The sequence below is a fragment of the Oncorhynchus mykiss genome, chromosome 22 (genome assembly GCF_057628025.1).
Source record: "Oncorhynchus mykiss isolate SJ-2025 chromosome 22, ASM5762802v1, whole genome shotgun sequence".
In the NCBI taxonomy this organism is placed as follows: Eukaryota; Metazoa; Chordata; class Actinopteri; order Salmoniformes; family Salmonidae; genus Oncorhynchus; species Oncorhynchus mykiss.
The window spans coordinates 44,246,715-44,268,369 of NC_143043.1; the positions used below are offsets into that span (position 1 = coordinate 44,246,715).

Below are 21,655 nucleotides of genomic sequence, written 5' to 3' on the forward strand. Positions count from 1 at the left end.
CCTCTATTCCCTTTACTACCTCTATTTCCTTTACTACCTCTATTCCCTTTACTATGTCTATTCTGCCTTTACCACCTCTATTCCCTTTTCCCCTTTATTCTCCCTTTAATACCTCTATCCCCTTTACTACCTCTATTCTCTTTACTACCTCTATTCCTTTTACTACCTCTATTCCCTTTACTACCTCTATTCCCTTTTCCCCTTTATTCTCCCTTTACTACCTCTATTCCCTTTACTACCTCTATTACCTTTAATACCTCTATTTCCTTTAATACCTCTATTCCCTTTACTACCTCTATTCTCTTTACTACCTCTATTCCATTGAATACCTATATTCCCTTTACTACCTCTATTCCTTTTACTACCTCTATTCCCTTGACTATCTATATTCCATTTACTACCTATATTCCCTTTACTACCTCTATTCTCTTTACTACCTCTATTCCATTGAATACCTCTATTCCCTTTACTACCTCTATTCCTTTTACTACCTCTATTCCCTTGACTATCTATATTCCATTGAATACCTCTATTCCCTTTACTACCTCTATTCCCTTTAATATCTCTATTCCCTTTAATACCTCTATTCCCTTTAATACCTCTATTCCTTTTACTACGTCTATTCCTTTACTACCTCTATTCCGTCTATTCTGCCTTTACTACCTCTATTCCCTTGACTATCTCTATTCCCTTTAATACCTCTATTCTTTTTATTACCTCTATTCCTTTTACTACCTCTATTCCCTTTACTACCTCTATTCCCTTTACTACCTCTATTCCCTTGACTATCTCTATTCCCTTTAATACCTCTATTCCTTTACTACCTCTATTTTGCCTTTACTACCTCTATTCCCTCTATTCTGCCTTTACTACCTCTATTCCCTTTAATTTCTCTATTCCTTTTACTACCTCTATTCCCTTTACTATCTCTATTCTGCCTTTACTATCTCTATTCCCTCTATATTCCCTGTACTACCTCTATTCCCTTTACTATCTCTATTCTGCCTTTACTACCTCTATTCCCTCTATTCTGCCTTTAATTCCTCTATTCCCTTTACTATCTCTATTCTGCCTTTACCACCTCTATTCCCTATATTCCGCCTTTCCTACCTCTATTCCCTTTTCCCCTGTATTCTCCCTATACTACCTCTATTCCCTTTACTACCTCTATTCCCTTTACTACCTCTATTCCCTTTAATACCTCTATTCCCTTTAATTCCTCTATTCCCTTTAATATCTATATTCTGCCTTTACTACTTCTATTCCCTTTACTACCTCTATTCCCTTTACTATCTCTATTCTGCCTTTACTATCTCTATTCCCTCTATTCTCCCTTTACTACCACTATTCCCTTTACTATCTCTATTCTGCCTTTAATACCTCTATTCCCCCTTTACTACCTTTATTCCCTTTAATACCTCTATTCCCCCTTTCCCAGAGATGAGATGGAATTTGTGCAGACCTCATATATTCTGTGGCATCTCATGGGGAATTCTCAGACTCCCAGCTTCCCTGCTTTTTTGTTTTATTTCCATGATTTTGTGGATGTAGTCCTGTGGGAGGAGGGCCTGGAAATGTTAACACCTCCACCAGCTGATGCTGATAACTCTGGAAGCTGTATACACACACACACACACACACACCACACCACACCACACCACACACACACACACACACACACACACACACACACACACACACACACACACACACACACACACACACACACACACCAAGTCAGTGTAATACAGAAAGGCCTGAGAGTTATGAATTATCTCCTTCTACCATCTTGCTTAATTAAATTACCTGCTTTTTTAATCAGCCATTCGCTGCAGGGTTTAGGCATATTAAAACAATAACCGCATCTGTGTTGTAATTTCACTTTAATCAACACAGTAATTGTATTAATTATTGCGCTGTAAAAAAGTGCACAGCAAACACATTTCAGTAACAAATTTAACAGTGGTCCTCATCCTACTGCCACCCAGTCTATTGTTGTGTACAATATAGCCAGACAGGCCAGTTTACAGGCCTGCCTAGTGGACACTACAGGCCTGTAACTGGACAAGGAGGTATTGTGGGTCAGGGGTTACGGGAGAGAGTAGCTGGCATGGATCTCCAGAGGGATATCTGGGACTCTTCAGGCAGTTACTTCCTCACATTTCTGTTTATTCCTGGTGGGAGAGATGATGAGTCAGTAGCTATGTGGTTTCAGTATTACAGTCACAACACAGCAGCTGTGTTTAGCAGCGCTAAATAAGATTAGGTCCCTTCGCTTTTCTCTCCCTGGAGCTAGACAAGCTTGGATTAGTGTGCTTGGAAATGTCACACCCGATAAGTGTTAACAATTCATTGTTTTGGTTTAGACTAAGCAGCATGCCAAGCAGCTCTAGCTCTCCTAAATGTAGATTTAAAGTTCAATACTTGCAGGATGTCTTCATATGCTGATATTTCCCCTCCATAGGCGAAGGGAAGATGCATCGGAAAATGATAACTTTTTAATGACTGGCTGTAAAATAATGTGAAGTAGGCCGTAAGCATAAGTATCATCCGACAGACCATGTGGTCACGACACTAAACAGGAAGACGGCGACATAGCTAGAATGTGGGAGATGTGAAGATGGGGCCTAGGGTGCGACCCAAATGGCCCCCTATTCCCTATATAGTGCACTACTTTTTACTAGGGCCCATAGACCCATTTGGGATGCAAGAGCTACTGTTGAAACCGCTGGCTTGATGACAGTGTCCATTTCAATTACGGACATTAGCAATGACTTAGAAACCTGACAGCAAAAGCTCCTCTCTCACCAAAGGACATTTATAGAATGTATACACTGCATAAGGTCCCTTTTCTTCTACATAATTGATCCCTAATTAGCCATTAGTTATTCCATTACCCCTTTTAATGTGTAAATCATGAGCGCGGGATGGGCTGGCTCTATAAATGGCGGCTCAGGTTCTGTCATTGACGAGTTAGTAACTGCCCTAATTAAGGAATATGCTACTCGCACACTGAACCCCTGAGACTCTTCACATGGTGGTGGGACATAGATATTCCTGAGAATCTCTCACTCGTAATAGTAAATCCTGGGATTCCCACAAAGTGGGGGAAATGGTACAGTTCAATGGTTATGGCGTTCGCCTCATTGCGCCTGCGCACGTTCGCTCCCTCTAACCCGCTGAGCCTTATTTCTCAGTCCGCAATTATACCAGTCAGAATAACGGAATTGGTTTGAGCGCCGGTGCAAGGATTCATTGTTAGGCTGTGTTACTCACGGAGTCAGAGGGCTTTATAATGAGACTCCTCTCTCAGAGAACAGCTTGGACAAAGGTTAGGCGTTATACCGTATGGAAAGGAGCAGCGAGGTGTTTCTACACTACAGTATGTGTCTTGTCGATTGTTCATTGCTGTCGGTTGTAAGCGGCCGCAGGAGAAACACAAGACGCCAGACAGAGCGAGATTCTACCATTTATTACACATAGGACATTCTTAAATAAAAATGCTCCACTGAACAGCTCTTGCATAGATATCTTACAATACCAATTTAAAAAAGAATTATGAAACAGACCAGTAACAAAAATAAATTTTTCTTCTTCCTTAATAAAGAACATTACCATACTAACATCATATAATACAAATAATAATATTTTAAACACTTTGTACAGAAAAAAATGTAAACCAGGAAATAAAGAACCCAAGAGAAAACCAAAAAGTAATTGACCATGACAGGAGCAAGCAGAAGGAAAGTGGAGGGGGGAGTGAGGCAGGGGTGGTGGGAGAGGTGGAGGAATGGAGGGAGGGATGGAGGGAGAGACACAGAGAGAAAGAAGGAGGGGTAAGGAGGGAGAGAGGGAGGGGTGAGGAGTGGAGGCTGATGAGTCTGGTAGGAAGGAGAGGTGATGGTGTTGTTGGCGTTATGGAGGGAGGGAGGGAGGGAGGGAGGGAGGGAGGGGTGAGGAGTGGAGGCTGATGAGTCTGGAAGGAAGGAGAGGTGATGGTGTTGTTGGCATTATGGAGGGAGGGAGTCTGGTAGGAAGGAGAGGTGATGGTGTTGTTGGGGTTATGGAGGGAGGGAGTCTGGTAGGAAGGAGAGGTGATGGTGTTGTTGGCGTTATGGAGGGAGGGAGTCTGGTAGGAAGGAGAGGTGATGGTGTTGTTGGGGTTATGGAGGGAGGGAGTCTGGTAGGAAGGAGAGGTGATGGTGTTGTTGGGGTTATGGAGGGAGGGAGTCTGGTAGGAAGGAGAGGTGATGGTGTTGTTGGGGTTATGGAGGGAGGGAGTCTGGTAGGAAGGAGAGGTGATGGTGTTGTTGGCATTATGGAGGGAGGGAGTCTGGTAGGAAGGAGAGGTGATGGTGTTGTTGGCATTATGGAGGGAGGGAGTCTGGTAGGAAGGAGAGGTGATGGTGTTGTTGGCATTATGGAGGGAGGGAGTCTGGTAGGAAGGAGAGGTGATGGTGTTGTTGGCGTTATGGAGGGAGGGAGTCTGGTAGGAAGGAGGGGTGATGGTGTTGTTGGCGTTATGGAGGGAGGGAGTCTGGTAGGAAGGAGAGGTGATGGTGTTGTTGGCATTATGGAGGGAGGGAGTCTGGTAGGAAGGAGAGGTGATGGTGTTGTTGGGGTTATGGAGGGAGGGAGTCTGGTAGGAAGGAGAGGTGATGGTGTTGTTGGCATTATGGAGGGAGGGAGTCTGGTAGGAAGGAGAGGTGATGGTGTGGTTGGCGTTATGGAGGGAGGGAGTCTGGTAGGAAGGAGAGGTGATGGTGTTGTTGGCATTATGGAGGGAGGGAGTCTGGTAGGAAGGAGAGGTGATGGTGTTGTTGGCGTTATGGAGGGAGGGAGTCTGGTAGGAAGGAGAGGTGATGGTGTTGTTGGGGTTATGGAGGGAGGGAGTCTGGTAGGAAGGAGAGGTGATGGTGTTGTTGGCATTATGGAGGGAGGGAGTCTGGTAGGAAGGAGAGGTGATGGTGTTGTTGGCGTTATGGAGGGAGGGATGGATGCAGAGCAGAGGTGGAGGAGTCTGGTAGGAAGGAGAGGTGATGGTGTTGTTGGCATTATGGAGGCTGAGGAGTCTGGCAGAAAGGAGAGGTGATGGTGTTGTTGGCATTATGGAGGGAGGGAGTCTGGTAGGAAGGAGAGGTGATGGTGTTGTTGGCGTTATGGAGGGAGGGAGTCTGGTAGGAAGGAGGGGTGATGGTGTTGTTGGAGTTATGGAGGGAGGGAGTCTGGTAGGAAGGAGAGGTGATGGTGTTGTTGGCATTATGGAGGGAGGGAGTCTGGTAGGAAGGAGAGGTGATGGTGTTGTTGGGGTTATGGAGGGAGGGAGTCTGGTAGGAAGGAGAGGTGATGGTGTTGTTGGCATTATGGAGGGAGGGAGTCTGGTAGGAAGGAGAGGTGATGGTGTGGTTGGCGTTATGGAGGGAGGGAGTCTGGTAGGAAGGAGAGGTGATGGTGCTGTTGGCATTATGGAGGGAGGGAGTCTGGTAGGAAGGAGAGGTGATGGTGTTGTTGGCGTTATGGAGGGAGGGAGTCTGGTAGGAAGGAGAGGTGATGGTGTTGTTGGGGTTATGGAGGGAGGGAGTCTGGTAGGAAGGAGAGGTGATGGTGTTGTTGGCATTATGGAGGGAGGGAGTCTGGTAGGAAGGAGAGGTGATGGTGTTGTTGGCGTTATGGAGGGAGGGATGGATGCAGAGCAGAGGTGGAGGAGTCTGGTAGGAAGGAGAGGTGATGGTGTTGTTGGCATTATGGAGGCTGAGGAGTCTGGCAGAAAGGAGAGGTGATGGTGTTGTTGGCATTATGGAGGGAGGGAGTCTGGTAGGAAGGAGAGGTGATGGTGTTGTTGGCGTTATGGAGGGAGGGATGGATGCAGAGCAGAGGTGGAGGAGTCTGGAAGGAAGGAGAGGTGATGGTGTTGTTGGGGTTATGGAGGGAGGGAGTCTGGTAGGAAGGAGAGGTGATGGTGTTGTTGGCGTTATGGAGGGAGGGAGTCTGGTAGGAAGGAGAGGTGATGGTGTTGTTGGCATTATGGAGGGAGGGAGTCTGGTAGGAAGGAGAGGTGATGGTGTTGTTGGGGTTATGGAGGGAGGGAGTCTGGTAGGAAGGAGAGGTGATGGTGTTGTTGGCATTATGGAGGGAGGGAGTCTGGTAGGAAGGAGAGGTGATGGTGTGGTTGGCGTTATGGAGGGAGGGAGTCTGGTAGGAAGGAGAGGTGATGGTGTTGTTGGCATTATGGAGGGAGGGAGTCTGGTAGGAAGGAGAGGTGATGGTGTTGTTGGCGTTATGGAGGGAGGGAGTCTGGTAGGAAGGAGAGGTGATGGTGTTGTTGGGGTTATGGAGGGAGGGAGTCTGGTAGGAAGGAGAGGTGATGGTGTTGTTGGCATTATGGAGGGAGGGAGTCTGGTAGGAAGGAGAGGTGATGGTGTTGTTGGCGTTATGGAGGGAGGGATGGATGCAGAGCAGAGGTGGAGGAGTCTGGTAGGAAGGAGAGGTGATGGTGTTGTTGGCATTATGGAGGCTGAGGAGTCTGGCAGAAAGGAGAGGTGATGGTGTTGTTGGCATTATGGAGGGAGGGAGTCTGGTAGGAAGGAGAGGTGATGGTGTTGTTGGCGTTATGGAGGGAGGGATGGATGCAGAGCAGAGGTGGAGGAGTCTGGAAGGAAGGAGAGGTGATGGTGTTGTTGGGGTTATGGAGGGAGGGAGTCTGGTAGGAAGGAGAGGTGATGGTGTTGTTGGCGTTATGGAGGGAGGGAGTCTGGTAGGAAGGAGAGGTGATGGTGTTGTTGGCATTATGGAGGGAGGGAGTCTGGTAGGAAGGAGAGGTGATGGTGTTGTTGGGGTTATGGAGGGAGGGAGTCTGGTAGGAAGGAGAGGTGATGGTGTTGTTGGCGTTATGGAGGGAGGGAGTCTGGTAGGAAGGAGAGGTGATGGTGTTGTTGGGGTTATGGAGGGAGGGAGTCTGGTAGGAAGGAGAGGTGATGGTGTTGTTGGCATTATGGAGGGAGGGAGTCTGGAAGGAAGGAGAGGTGATGGTGTTGTTGGCATTATGGAGGCTGAGGAGTCTGGTAGGAAGGAGAGGTGATGGTGTTGTTGGCGTTATGGAGGGAGGGATGGATGCAGAGGTGGAGGAGTCTGGTAGGAAGGAGAGGTGATGGTGTTGTTGGCGTTATGGAGGGAGGGAGTCTGGTAGGAAGGAGAGGTGATGGTGTTGTTGGCGTTATGGAGGGAGGGAGTCTGGTAGGAAGGAGAGGTGATGGTGTTGTTGGCGTTATGGAGGGAGGGAGTCTGGTAGGAAGGAGAGGTGATGGTGTTGTTGGCGTTATGGAGGGAGGGATGGATGGTAGGAAGGAGAGTTGATGGTGTTGTTGGCGTTATGGAGGGAGGGAGTCTGGTAGGAAGGAGAGGTGATGGTGTTGTTGGCGTTATGGAGGGAGGGAGTCTGGTAGGAAGGAGAGGTGATGGTGTTGTTGGCGTTATGGAGGGAGGGATGGATGCAGAGCAGAGGTGGAGGAGTCTGGTAGGAAGGAGAGGTGATGGTGTTGTTGGCGTTATGGAGGGAGGGAGTCTGGTAGGAAGGAGAGGTGATGGTGTTTTTGGCGTTATGGAGGGAGGGAGTCTGGTAGGAAGGAGAGGTGATGGTGTTGTTGGCGTTATGGAGGGAGGGATGGATGGTAGGAAGGAGAGTTGATGGTGTTGTTGGCGTTATGGAGGGAGGGAGTCTGGTAGGAAGGAGAGGTGATGGTGTTGTTGGCGTTATGGAGGGAGGGATGGATGCAGAGCAGAGGTGGAGGAGTCTGGTAGGAAGGAGAGGTGATGGTGTTGTTGGCATTATGGAGGGATGGAGGAGGGATGGAGGGAGTGGTGGAGGAGTCTGGTAGAAAGGAGAGGTGATGGTGTTGTTGGGGTTATGGAGGGAGGGAGGGAGGGATGGAGGGAGTGGTGGAGGAGTCTAGTAGGAAGGAGAGGTGATGGTGTTGTTGGGGTTATGGAGGGAGGGATGGATGCAAAGCAGAGGTGGAGGAGTCTGGTAGGAAGGAGAGGTGATGGTGTTGTTGGGGTTATGGAGGGAGGGATGGATGCAAAGCAGAGGTGGAGGAGTCTGGTAGGAAGGAGAGGTGATGGTGTTGTTGGGGTTATGGAGGGAGGGATGGATGCAAAGCAGAGGTGGAGGAGTCTGGTAGGAAGTAGAGGTGATGGTGTTGTTGTGGTTATGGAGTGAGGGAGGGAGGGATGGAGAAGTGGAGGAGTCTGGTAGGAAGGAGAAGTGATTGTGTTGTTGGCATTATGGGGCCCCTGCAGAAGGAATGAATGACAGAGAGGTAACAATAGGAAAGGTGTTCGCTGTCAGACTGACCAGGTGTAGAGGCTGGACTGGGACTAGACTACCACGTGGAGGCTCAGATGTACTGTTGACGGTCTGAGAAAAGCCTTGGGGTTTATCTCTGCTCTCAGACTGAGGTGTGTTGTTGGCTGGGTGGGTGGTCCCATAGAAATAGAATGACTTGACTTGAATAGGGATGTCCGTTCTAGTAATTGTATTTCTATTGCTGGCCCTTTGACTGAGTTGCACATCCTGGTGCTGTCTCTCTAACCACGACTCTCCACTTGACAGAGGGTGAAGAGAACTCTAGATTCTATAATTGGGAATACAATAGAACTCTAGATTCTAGAAATGGGAATACAATAGAACTCTAGATTCTAGAATTGGGAATACAATGGAACTCTAGAGTACTCTGCACTAGATACTAGCAAGTCTGAGGGGACAAAACATCTCAGGGGGACTAAGTCCCACAGGGTCTATTCCTCTATCTATGTACTGTTCAGAGTATGATGCCTGGGCCCCAGAGTTGGAGTAGGATTGGGGTTGAAGGGAAAGTGGGGATGAGGTGGAGGGATACAGAAAGACACAGGGGGTGGGAGATTTGTCAATCCCTTATATACTGACACATTAAATATGGACAAACACAGCAGATACAGACTCACTCCCTGATGCAGGTGCACCCACAAGAACCATGAGTTCAGGAAGAAAGTAGTCACCTGTTGAAAGTAGGACGTCTCCTTCCTTTAAAAAGTAGACAGCAATGAACATGCCCAGTTGATATTGCCCATTTGATGACAGTGGAGGGTCCATAATATAGTAGTTACCCATCAGTTTGATTGGCTAATATCTAAAAAGAAACCATCTAATTGGTCTCCTCCCAATTGGTTCTTGTGGTTAAGTGTATCAGGAAGTGTCACAATATGTTAAGTGGATATTTGACATTTGAGTGTTCCAACAGACTAAACTCGCAGTAAGTCAATAGGTACGCTATGGAGTGTGCACAGTAAGTCAATGTAGTGACATGGTTGGGAATCTAGAAGAACAGGAACATTAAAAGATTGTGTGAGATGTATGTATGTGTTTAAATGCTGAAGCACTGTTGCCTAGTAGTGAACAAAACCCCCCTTAAGTTTGTTGTTACCCTCTGTGAAGCCACTGAGTGGGAGAACTATTACTAGATGTATCTACAAAGCTGCCAGAAGCCTCACCAAAGTGACCGCCCTACCTCATGGGGACCGAACGTGTGAGGCTTCAAGTTTGGAGAACGCTTAAGGTAGGTAGGTGTATGACACCATCGTTCTCGGGATGGTTTTCCAAACGCTTAACCTAACATAGACTTGGTGTTCTACCTCAGACATGACCGTTTGAAATATTACACTCCACTGTACTAAGCTATGGGAAACTAAGTCTACATTAGAATTGGTAGGGTGCTAGTTAAGTCGCCCTTGAATTGGGCACCCTAAAGAGACTACACAACCATATTTTACAACCATGAACGGACAATGAGTTCAGCCACACTGAACATCAAACAAGATTGCAAAGCAGGAAGAAGTTGGGTCAGGGTTGGGGAGGGGGGACAATAATGGTGGAATTGTAGTGGACAGTAAAACAATTGAATTCTCTCTCTCTCTCTCTATTTTCATTCACAGCAATTTACTAAAATCTTTGGGTGGAAGCGTATAGGTGTGTATCCAGCATTCCTGCTGTTGATTGTGCATGGATCACTACTGTGGGGTTGTAGAGAGAGAGGGAGGGAGGGAGGGAGGGAGGGAGAGAGAGAGAGATGGAGAGAGAGAGAGAGAGAGAGAGAGAGAGAGAGAGAGAGAGGGAGGGAGGGAGGGAGGGAGGGAGGGAGGGAGAGAGAGAGAGAGAGAGAGAGAGAGAGAGAGAGAGAGAGAGAGAGAGAGAGAGAGAGAGAGAGAGAGAGAGAGAGAGAGAGAGGGAGGGAGGGAGGGAGGGAGGGAGGGAGGGAGGGAGAGAGAGAGAGAGAGAGAGAGAGAGAGAGAGAGAGAGAGATTCATCAAAATCTCATTTCAAATCGCTAATCCATGAGATAAAAAGCAGGGCTAATTTCATTATCATTTGGTTAATCCCGGGGGTAAACAATTTGTCTCTCTGTCAAAAAAATATCTCTTCAACTTCAATAACTTTCTGGCTTGACGATAAGCTGCTGCTAATGTACTCTTGTTTTCTCTGTGTCAGATTGCCCACTGGGTTCGTAACAGTACTGTGGACCGTAGAAATGAAACCATTTTGGCTCGTGGTCCCTTATGTTTTTTCCCCCTAGACCTCTGTTTCCCTGTGACCAAATGCCTTTCTCATTAGTGGAGTGCGACTGGAGAGACTAGAGGAGCCTCCACAGAGCAGCCTGCAGCGCTAATGCTAATCAGAGCTGTGGGATACTAGCGCCCAGGAAACTACATAGGAGCATCTCCATGGCAGCAAGCAGTGTTTTAACAGGCGAGGGAAAGGGGAAGAGGGCTAGCTAGCTACTTCTGGTGGGAATGCCACAGGACAGAAATAGAATAGGACTTTTCATTTGAAGTGGGGTTTGAGATCTGTCAGTATGTACGCAAGGGGACTAAAGTTGGGCTAATTTGGATATATTTAAACTGTGTGCTGCTATCTTTTTAGCATGTAGGCCTGTTACGGGCTAAATGACCATGACTGCTGTATCCATTTCCTGTTTACTGTATCCAGGCTTTTCTGCAGCGGGAGCTGTAGAAAAGTCTCCAACCAGAAGTGAACATCTGATAGAACATAAGAGTGTTTTAAGAGTTTTCATTTGCTGAACCAATTGGCGGGGCCATTGAAGTGCAAGACGTATGGTTTGAGTTTAACTAGTTGTTTTTATCCATTGTTCTGCTCTGTGATCCCAAATGAACGTGATTTGAGTGGTTTGAAGAGAAAATAAAACGTCAGAAACAAAAAACAAAAGCAATATTGTCAGCCATTGCTAGATAGATCGAAAGCTCTGTTAAAGTGAATGGATCAACCAACACACAGTACAATCCCAGTCTCCCACACTGTTAGTTTGGCCACCGGTCTACTGGTAGCATTTTTTCTCACAACGCAAATTAAATTCACAATGTTTCCAACGGATGTGCCGTGCTATAGCTTGCATTGGGACACACACAGACATACCATCGCCTATCCTGCACAAAGTACCACAAACAAACCCTACATGATTGTACATAGAAGGGGGGGGGGGGGTTGTTCAAAACCCGCACCCCTGCATTTCTTACATTTTGGCATGACCTTGCATCATCCACCATGGCAACAAAAATAATAATTGTAGCGTTAAAACCACAACAAAACAACAAGGAAGAAGTTCCAAATCAAAACACAAAGATCATCTCAATCTCTAGTTTTACATCGTCTTGTTGTCGAGAGACTTGTCTTGTTGTACATCGTCTTGTTGTCGAGAGACTTGTCTTGTTTTGTGTTTGTAGAGAAAGCTGCCGCGGTGGTGCTAAGAGGCCTAGTATGGAGACGGTCGGCTTCCCAGATGCCGCTGTGTTCTATGCCAGACCCTGCCCGTGGCTCGAGGGCAGTTCCGCGCTGGAGGTTTTTGGTATCGATTGTTCTGAGCTCCACCGGCCCCCATGAGGGCAGTTCTGGGACCGTCTAGGAGAGTCTGGCAAGGCTGAAACATTCACATTACTATAGAGACAGTAATGGCATCTATTATGATACAGCAGCCATTACAACTGATGTGAGGAGGCCAGGGTTTATGTGAGAGGGGAAGTTTGTGGGTACAGTAATAGTGACAGTGGTGTTGGTATTAATGCCCTGATTGCAAGGCTATGTAATACTTCATAGACCTGGGGCAGAGGAATCTGGTCCCATGCTGTTGAAGCTGATTGTTAACATACAGAGACTGAGATTGTTTGAACATGAGAATGAGCTCGTTTTCTCACTTCAAAGCCGTTACCTCCAGCGGAATCAGATCTTCATCTACAAAACAACAATTGCTAAAAATCCTACTGTGAAAAATTTGGAGCAGAACAAATGATTCCGGGAAGCGATCCGAGTGTGAGAAGCTGCCATGCAGTGTTTTGCTTTCCAAGTCTGTTCATTAACTCAATCATATATTTTCCTTATCTCAAAGTGGAGCCATGAGCAAACTGTTCTGTGTGTTGGTGTGTCTACGTGCCTGTACGGTGAGAGAGACGGAATCAGTTTTTTTTGTGTAGTATTTTTTTGAGTGTTTTTTATTTGTATTATATTTTCAGTTTTTTTTGTTGTACTGTATGAAAAAAGCACAGATAACATTGAAAAAGTCAGTGCGGACAATGGATACGAAACAGGCAAGTCCCTCTGGGATGATGAGGCCATGTTGTCCTTTCTAATACCCAGATTCATGTCCAGTAGCCTATCAGGTCCCTAGTCTCCCAAATAGGGGATGTGGTCACAGCAGACCAGCCTCCCAGGCCCCTCCATACTGGAGGAGATAGGGGTTTCCTATGGGAGATGGTGGAGTTCCACAATCCACACAAGCAAAGCAAACATTTTCCAGTTTTCTGTTCTGTTCTGGTCCTGGCTTGGTGATGAAGCCTCGAAGGTCCCGGCAAGGTTTGTTTTCAGCTGGATCGGAGAAAAACACAGAGTGGAAAACAGACGGCCTTTCCTTTAATATCAGGCCAACAATACAAATCCTTTTTCTTTCAGCGTTCATGTGATTTATTTTTTGTTTTTCCATCTTCTTAGCTATCAGTGCTAGATAGCGGCTACTGAGTTTAGCCTGTGCATACGGGTCGGGGTCAGTTCATTCGTTGTTGAATGAGCACATTGTTCTTCGTTTGTACATAAACTGTTTTAGTTTTTGTCCTTCAGTGAATTTTTAAGACATTTCAGAGAAAACAGACCTTTATTCTTAATAATAATAATTCATTGTCTTTAAAAAACAAAGGCAAGAAAGTGTCGCTGCGCATTTGTTAGATGTTGCCTGTGAGGTGGCAGGAGTGAAGGTGAGAGAGAAGAGCAGAGCGCCTCCTACAGGAGAGCCTGAGAAGTCCGCATCAGGGTCACAGAGCTCGCTCTCTGAAGTGTCAGACCCTCCTCCCACAGACAGGGGGCGACACTGACGGATTGGCCACTAGTTCCATTGGTCTCTCTCTTCTCGCTATTCTGGCATTGTTGTTATTTCACACGGCTTGGTGAGGGTAGAGACACCCCTAAAACATTGTGATAGGATTGGGAAACAGCACACCAGAATAAAATGGGCAATAGTTGCTGTTGGTTTGGGATGCCCATCGTTGCTTCTGCAAGTCACTGACGATTGGCGTGTCAAAGTTTAGCAGTTTATTCTGGGTGAACCATCTGCTTTCCCAAGTCGCTCTATAGTTTAAATGTACACAAAATAAACAGTAGAGTGTAAATGGGTCATAACTGGATCAGCGTATTGGTTTGGCAGTGTCTGAGTTACCAGACTTGGATCAGACCAAGGCATGGCTAATCAGAGGATGCAATAAAAGAGAGATGTGTGAATCACAAAGTGTGAATTAAAAAACAACAACAAGCTCCTCCTCCTCCTTCTCTTTCCCCCCATCACTCCATCTGTCCTCGCTGACCATGGGTCCATCCTGGGTCGTGGCTTACATCCGTCCAGCGTGTCATCCCCCATGCTATGCTTCTAGTGTCAGGTCTCAGGTGGCAGGGGCAGCCTCGGGATGGTGAGAGCTGGAGCTGGTGTGTGGTTCGTCTTCCCTCCTGCCTACTTCTTCTTCTCTCCTATCTCCCTTCTCTCGCTCTTCTTCCCCGCTCTCCTCCTCCCTCTCTCTTAGATGTGCCTCTTCATGTGCAGCGCCAAGTGATCGGACCTGGAGAAACACCTGGAGAGAAGTGAAAGAAAGACAGAAGATGTTTGTTAGTCAGGGAAGTCAAACTCTATGTTACTCAATAACAGTAGGTAAACATGGTTATGCATTCAGGGAGGTAATCCAGAGGCTTAAAACGTCTGTGCCTTTAGTTAGATGGATACTCAGATTCTAAACTGTACATCCAGATGTTAGCTGGATAACTGTTGACGTTTAAATGGACTTCAGATAATCTGGGTAGAAATCAAGTGACATTTTACGACAGACACAGCTCTCCAGCTGCTGGTACATTTACATTGGACACGTTAGTCATTTAGCAGACGCTCTTATCCAGAGCGACTTCCAGTGTGCGAATACATTTTCATACTGGTATCCCGTGGGAAAGGAATCCATAACTCTGGCGTTGCAAGCGCCATGCTCTGCCAACTGAGCACAATGACAAACACTGACAAAGATGCAAAGGAAACAGAACGAAAAGTGCTTAATAATCAGTGTTGAGGGAGTCTACATCAGCAGCTGGTGAGAAAACAGCCGTGTAACACGTGTACAGATGGGAGGGAAGACTTTCAAGGACAAAAAAACATTTGCCTCTTAATAATAAATGACATCTTGCTTAATCTTTATCACCTAAGTTTTAGTCAAAATGAGGACATGCCAATTCAGCAACAGGATTGCTCGTTCTCTTCTGTTTGTTAAAGAGCATGTGTGGTAATTCTCCACAACGCAGCCACAAATCAAGGTTCCCGGTTCTGCGATTTATAACACAGCTAGAGGTGAAATACTATCGCAGAAACCCCTTATTAGTTAGAGTCATGACATGTGAACAGGCCCATAGGCCTGTTTTGATGCTAATCGATTAAGCTCACTGGATACTGCTACTGGGGAGGGTGATAAATAACAGCAAACAGGGAGAATATACACCACATGTACTTTACTTTTACAGGGCTGTAAGGGTAGATGATCCTATTACACTCATGCAAAGCAATAAAATGAATCGCAACTGAAATGAGTAAAGCAAGCTAGAAAACAAAATGTGGGAGAGAGAAATGAGGAATTAAAAATTAAATTTGCCGACGGCTGTTTCCATTATTAATTTGTCCAAAGACAGCTCTGCAATTTAAATCCAGAAGAGGATTCTCTCTATCCAGACAGCTATGATGGGCTATTTCTCCAGCTAGCCGTGGTGTGTATGGTGGTGGAAGAACGCTGAACAGTTATAAAAGAGAACGCTGTCTCTCTCTCGCAGTCGCTCTCTCGCTCACAGTCGCTCTCTCGCTCACAGTCGCGCTCTCGCAGTCTCTCTCTCGCTCGCAGTCTCTTTCTCGCAGTTGCTCTCTCGCAGTCGCTCTCTCGCCTTCACTCTCTCACAGTCACTCTCTCGCTCGCAGTCGCTCTCTCGCTCGCAGTCGCTCTCTGGCTCGCAGTCGCTCTCTCGCTCGCAGTCCCTCTCTCGCAGTCGGTCTCTCGCAGTCTCTCTCTCGCCTTCGCTCTCTCACAGTCGCTCTCTCGCTCGCAGTCGCTCTCTCTCTCGCAGTCGCTCTCTCTCGCAGTCGCTCTCTCGCAGTCGCTCTCTCGCAGTCTTTTCTCGCAGTCGCTCTCTCGCTCGCAGACGATCTCTCGCTCGCAGTTGCTCTCTCTCGCTCGCAGTCGCTCTCTCTCTCTCGCAGTCGCTCTCTCTCGCAGTCGCTCTCTCGCAGTCGCTCTCTCGCAGTCTCTCTCTCGCAGTCACTCTCTCTCGCTCACAGTCGCTCTCTCGCTCACAGTCGCTCTCTCGCAGTCTCTCTCTCTCGCAGTCACTCTCTCTCGCTCGCAGTCGCTCTCTCGCTCACAGTCGCTCTCTCGCAGTCTCTCTCTCGCTTGCAGTCTCTCTCTCGCTCGCAGTTGCTCTCTCGCAGTCGCTCTCTCACAGTCGCTCTCTCGCTCGCAGTCGTTCTCTCGCTCGCAGTCGCTCTCTGGCTCGCAGTCGCTCTCTCGCTCGCAGTCGCTCTCTGGCTTGCAGTCGCTCTCTCACTCGCAGTCCCTCTCTCGCAGTCGCTCTCTCGCAGTCTCTCTCTCGCAGTCGCTCTCTCGCCTTTGCTCTCTCACAGTCACTCTCTCGCTCACAGTCGCTCTCTCGCTCACAGTCGCTCTCTCGCAGTCTCTCTCTCTCGCAGTCACTCTCTCTCGCTCGCAGTCGCTCTCTCGCTCACAGTCGCTCTCTCGCAGTCTCTCTCTCGCTCGCAGTCTCTCTCTCGCTCGCAGTTGCTCTCTCGCAGTCGCTCTCTCACAGTCGCTCTCTCGCTCGCAGTCGCTCTCTGGCTCGCAGTCGCTCTCTCGCTCGCAGTCGCTCTCTGGCTTGCAGTCGCTCTCTCACTCGCAGTCCTTCTCTCGCAGTCGCTCTCTCGCAGTCTCTCTCTCGCAGTCGCTCTCTGGCTCGCAGTCGCTCTCTGGCTCGCAGTCGCTCTCTCGCTCGCAGTCCCTCTCTCGCTCGCAGTCTCTCTCTCGCTCGCAGTCGCTCTCTCTCTCGCAGTTGCTCTCTCGCCTTCGCTCTCTCTCTCGCAGTCGCTCTCTCGCCTTCGCTCTCTTGCTCGCAGTCGCTCTCTCGCAGTCTCTCTCTCGCAGTCGCTCTCTCGCTCGCAGTCGCTCTCTCTCGCTCGCAGTCGCTCTCTCTCTCGCAGTCGCTCTCTCTCTCGCAGTCGCTCTCTCGCAGTCGCTCTCTCGCAGTCTCTCTCTCGCAGTCGCTCTCTCGCAGTCTCTCTCTCTCTCTCTCTCTCACAGTCTCTCTCTCTCTATCTCTCTCTCACAGTCTCTCTCTCTCTCTCTCTCTCTCCTCTCTCTCTCTCTCTCAATTCAATTCAATTCCCTTTATTGGCATGACGTAACAATGTACATATTGTCAAAGCTTATTTGGGATTTTTACAACATACAAATAAATAAAAATGAGAATCAAAATTGTCAACGGGACAACAGTAACAACAATTACCAAGTGTCAAAATAACCATACATTCAACAATAAGCATACAGTAGAGGACATGTGCATGTTGATTGGTCTGTCAGACACTGTCCCTCAACTTATGGCAGGCAGCAATGTAGTGCGCTGCCAACCCACAGCTCTCTGCATCCTCCCCCAACAGGACGGGTAGCCTATCCTCATCAAATTTGTTTCAAATTTGGGAAAATGACACTCTCTAATTGTTTTATATTTTTGACATTTTGTCAGGAAATGCAGCTCCGTCTCAGGTTCTGCTGTTGTGCAGTGGTTGCACAGCCTTTCCTCTACAGGGAGCCAGGATCTGCTGTTGTGCAGTGGTTGTACAGCCTTTCCTCTACAGGGAGCCAGGTTCTGCTGTTGTGCAGTGGTTGCACAGCCTTTCCTCTACAGGGAGCCAGGATCTGCTGTTGTGCAGTGGTTGCACAGCCTTTCCTCTACAGGGAGCCAGGTTTTCCTATGTCTACCCTTCTCAATGGCAAGGCTGTGCTCACTGAGGCTGTACTTTGTCAAGGTTACCTATCAAGGTTTTGATCAGTAACCATGGTCAAATATTTAGCCACAGTGTACTGTCGATTTAGGGCCAGATAGCAATGCATTTTGCTTTGTGTTTGTGTTTGTGTTTCCCAATAAGCAATATAGTTTTGTTTTGACTGTGTTGTAATTTGGTTTATCCTGATTGATTGGATGTTCTGGTCCTTAAGGCTTCAGTGTGTTAGTAGAACAGGTTTGTGAACTCCAGGAGCTCCAGGACCAGCTGGATGAGGGGACTCTTTTCTTTGCTCAGCTCTTGGCATTGCAGGGCTTGGTAATGATATGAGAGGGTCACTGTATTTTAGATGTTTCCAAAACTTAATTGCTCTTTTTTGAGTTGTTATTATTAGTGGATATTGGCCTAATTCTGCCCTGCATGCATTGTTTGTAGTTTTCCTCTGGTCTTGTAGGAGAATCTTACAGAACTCTGCATGCAGGGTTTCAATGGGGTGTTTGTCCCATTTGATGAAATCTTGTTTTGCAAGTGGACCCCACACCTCGCTGCCATAAAGTGCAATTGGTTCAATGACACATTCAATTAGTTTTAGCCAAATTTGAGGTATTTCAATTTGAATTGGATTTTTAATGGTGTAGAATGCCCTGTGTGCTTTCTTTCTCAGTTTATTCACTGCCTCATTAAGGTGTCCAGTTGAGCTTATTTTTACACCAAAGTAATTTTATTGTGTACAATACTCTATATATTTTGTACCAATTGAGAACTTTGGTCTAATTCCCTGAGATCTGGATCTTCTCTGGAAAATCATTATTTTAGTCTTTTTGGGATTTACTGCCAGGGCCCAGGTCTGGCAGTACTGTTTTTCTCTCTCTCTCTCTCTCTCTCTCTCTCTCTCTCTCTCTCTCTCTCTCTCTCTCTCTCTCTCTCTCGCAGTCCCTCTCTCTCTCGCAGTCTCTCTCTCTCTCTTGCAGTCTCTCTCTCTGTCTCTCTCTCTCTCTCTCGCAGTCCCTCTCTCTCTCGCAGTCTCTCTCTCTCTCTTGCAGTCTCTCTCTCTCTCTTGCAGTCTCTCTCTCTCTCTTGCAGTCTCTCTCTCTCTCGCAGTCCCTCTCTCTCTCGCAGTCTCTCTCTCTCTCAGTCTCTCTCTCTCTCTTGCAGTCTCTCTCTCTCGCAGTCTCTCTCTCTCGCAGTTTCTCTCTCTCTCTCTCTCGCAGTTTCTCTCTCTCTCTCGCAGCCTCTCTCTCTCGCAGTCTCTCTCTCTCGCAGCCTCTCTCTCTCTTGCAGTCTCTCTCTCTCACAGTCTCTCTCTCTCGCAGCCTCTCTCTCTCGCAGTCTCTCTCTCTCTCTTGCAGTCTCTCTCTCTGTCACAGCCTCTCTCTCGCAGCCTCTCTCTCTTTCGCAGTCTCTCTCTCTGTCGCAGCCTGTCTCTCTCGCAGCCTCTCTCTCTCGCAGTCTCTCTCTCTTGCAGCCTCTCTCTCTCGCAGTCTCTCTCTCTCTCAGAGCTGGTTGCTATTCAAGACTTCAATACTTTTCTCTTTCATTTAATGTATTCTCTCTCTCTCTCTCCTTCCGTCACCTCTTCCCTTTGAACTGACCATGTTGTACTTGTCTGGTGTGACTGCTAGAGGGCCAGTGGGGGCTGAGTAAGGTCCGCTGGCTGGACAGATGGCCCTCCAAGTCACTGTCAGGGGCTGCCACACCAGCTGGTACACCCCCCGCCCGTCCCCCCTGTACCCCTCTACCTCGCCCTGCAGGGGGTCCCAGCTTGATTAGGCAGAATTAATGACGTTCCTGTGTGTGCATGGATGACAGAGGGGCTCAGAGCTCAACACACTGGCTGTATGTACTGTTCAACATTCTCCCATTCTGATGGTAATGTGGTAACACAGCAGTGAGTTCCTCCTGGCCCAGCCAGCTAGGCGTTCCCTAAGGTGCCTGAACAGGCTGCCTCGCAGAGGGGAGATGAACGCGCCTGTTTGATGATTGCCGCGTCACTCACAAGACGCTTCAAAGGTCTAGCAGAAGACAGGGTTGAGGGTTAACCTATGTGCCAGCCTGCATCCCAAATGGCACCCTATTCCCTTTATAGTGCACTACTTTTGACCAGTGCTCTGGTCAAAAGTAGTGCACTATCTAGGGGCTAGGATGCCATTTGGGATGCAGAGCGAGTCTACTGTTTGTTTAGCTTGGAGCTTCACCTCAGACAGCTGACTGACAGACGAGAGGGACAGATGCTTAATGCATTACCATCCATATTTATCTATTCCACGTATCATTACCATCTATATTTATCTATTCCATGTATCATTACCATCTATATTTATCTATTCCATGTATCATTACCATCTATATTTATCTATTCCACGTATCATTACCATCTATATTTATCTATTCCATGTATCATTACCATCTATATTTATCTATTCCATGTATCATTACCATCTATATTTATCTATTCCATGTATCATTACCATCTATATTTATCTATTCCACGTATCATTACCATCTATATTTATCTATTCCATGTATCATTACCATCTATATTTATCTATTCCATGTATCATTACCATCTATATTTATCTATTCCATGTATCATTACCATCTATATTTATCTATTCCATGTATCATTACCATCTATATTCATCTATTCCATGTATCATTACCATCTATATTCATCTATTCCATGTATCATTACCATTCATTTAGCAGTGGCCACAATCTGTTTCAGAGGACAACATCAACAAGGAAATTTTAAGCGCTTTTAAGATGAGCGCTTCATCCATCACAGAGGCTTCACAGTCATTATGGGGTATTGTGTGTAGATTGACGAGGGAAAAATACAATTGAATCCATTTTAGAATAAGGTTGTACCGTAAAAAAAAAGATGGAAAAAGTCAAGTGGTCTGAATACTTTCCTGTATAGGGAATTTATTCAGGGCCCATAGGGCTCTGGTCAAAAGTAGTGCACTATATAGGGAATAGGGTGCCTTTTGGGATGCTATCACTGTCATCTTATTCACACTCAGTGTTTTGGCAGCCATTTTACAGCCGTTTCCCAGTGTGAGTGAAATACTACTAAGACATAATCAGCAGATGAGTTATAGGTAGTGATCCAGCCAGCTCCACTCTGGGTGTTCTTTATCACACACCTACTGCAGTGCTGTTCCTCACACTGCCTTCCTTCCTTTCATTTATCTTCTATTCGTCTCTGTGACAGAAAGATGTGGGAGTATTTGCGAGTGTGTATATAACAGGGATCATCAACTAGATTCAGCCATGGGACTATTTATATCTAGAGCGGATTGTCAGGGGACCGGAAACATAATTACAAATGTTTTTAACCAGGTAAGTTGAACACATTCTCATTTACAGCAACGGCCTGGGGAATAGTTACGGGGAGATGAATGAGCCAATTGGAATCTGGGGATGATTAGGTGGCCATAATGGTATGAGGGCCGGATTGGGAATTTATCCAGGACACCGGGGTTAACACCCCTACTCTTACAATAAGTGCCATGTGATCTTTAGTGACCACAGAGAGTCAGAATACCTGTTTAATGTCCCATCCAAAAGACAGCACTCTACACTGGGTAATGTCTCCAATCACTGCCCTGGGGCATTGGGGTTCTTTTTTAAAATGTTATTTTTTAGACCAGAGGAAAGAGTGCCTCCTACTGGCCCTCCAACACCACTTCCAGCAGCATCTGGTCTCCCATCCAGGACCAACCATGACCAACCCTGCTTGGCTTTAGAGGCCAGCAGTGGCATGCAGCGTGGTATGCTGACAGCTTCCTACTATTATCACCTGACAGTTTATCAATCACAGCCCCATGCTAATGTACCCTCTCTGTCAGACACACCCAAACCCACACAAGCCCAAACAGATGTAGAATATTTGACAACAAAAAAAAACAATCATTTCAAACCATGCTAACACGTGTATACGATCACATACTGTTACAGTATCTCTCTATACGTGGGAACAGATTTACAAAATTCTGATTTGATTTCCTGGTGTTTTAACGGTCTTTGATGTCCAGATTTGGGGGGGTAAATAAAATCAC

General features: G+C 47.0%; 1 protein-coding gene across 1 annotated transcript in view; it reads right to left on the reverse strand.

The window, feature by feature from the left end:
• Positions 1 to 12,976: 12,976 nt before the first annotated feature.
• Positions 12,977 to 21,655, reverse strand: part of klf7b (Kruppel-like factor 7b) — a 139,685-nt gene continuing 131,006 nt past the window's right edge. The window contains exon 4 of the mRNA XM_021579706.3: positions 12,977 to 14,151. Coding sequence (XP_021435381.1) covers positions 14,100 to 14,151 — 52 coding nt within the window. The 3' untranslated portion in view covers positions 12,977 to 14,099. The remainder of the gene's footprint in view (positions 14,152 to 21,655) is intronic.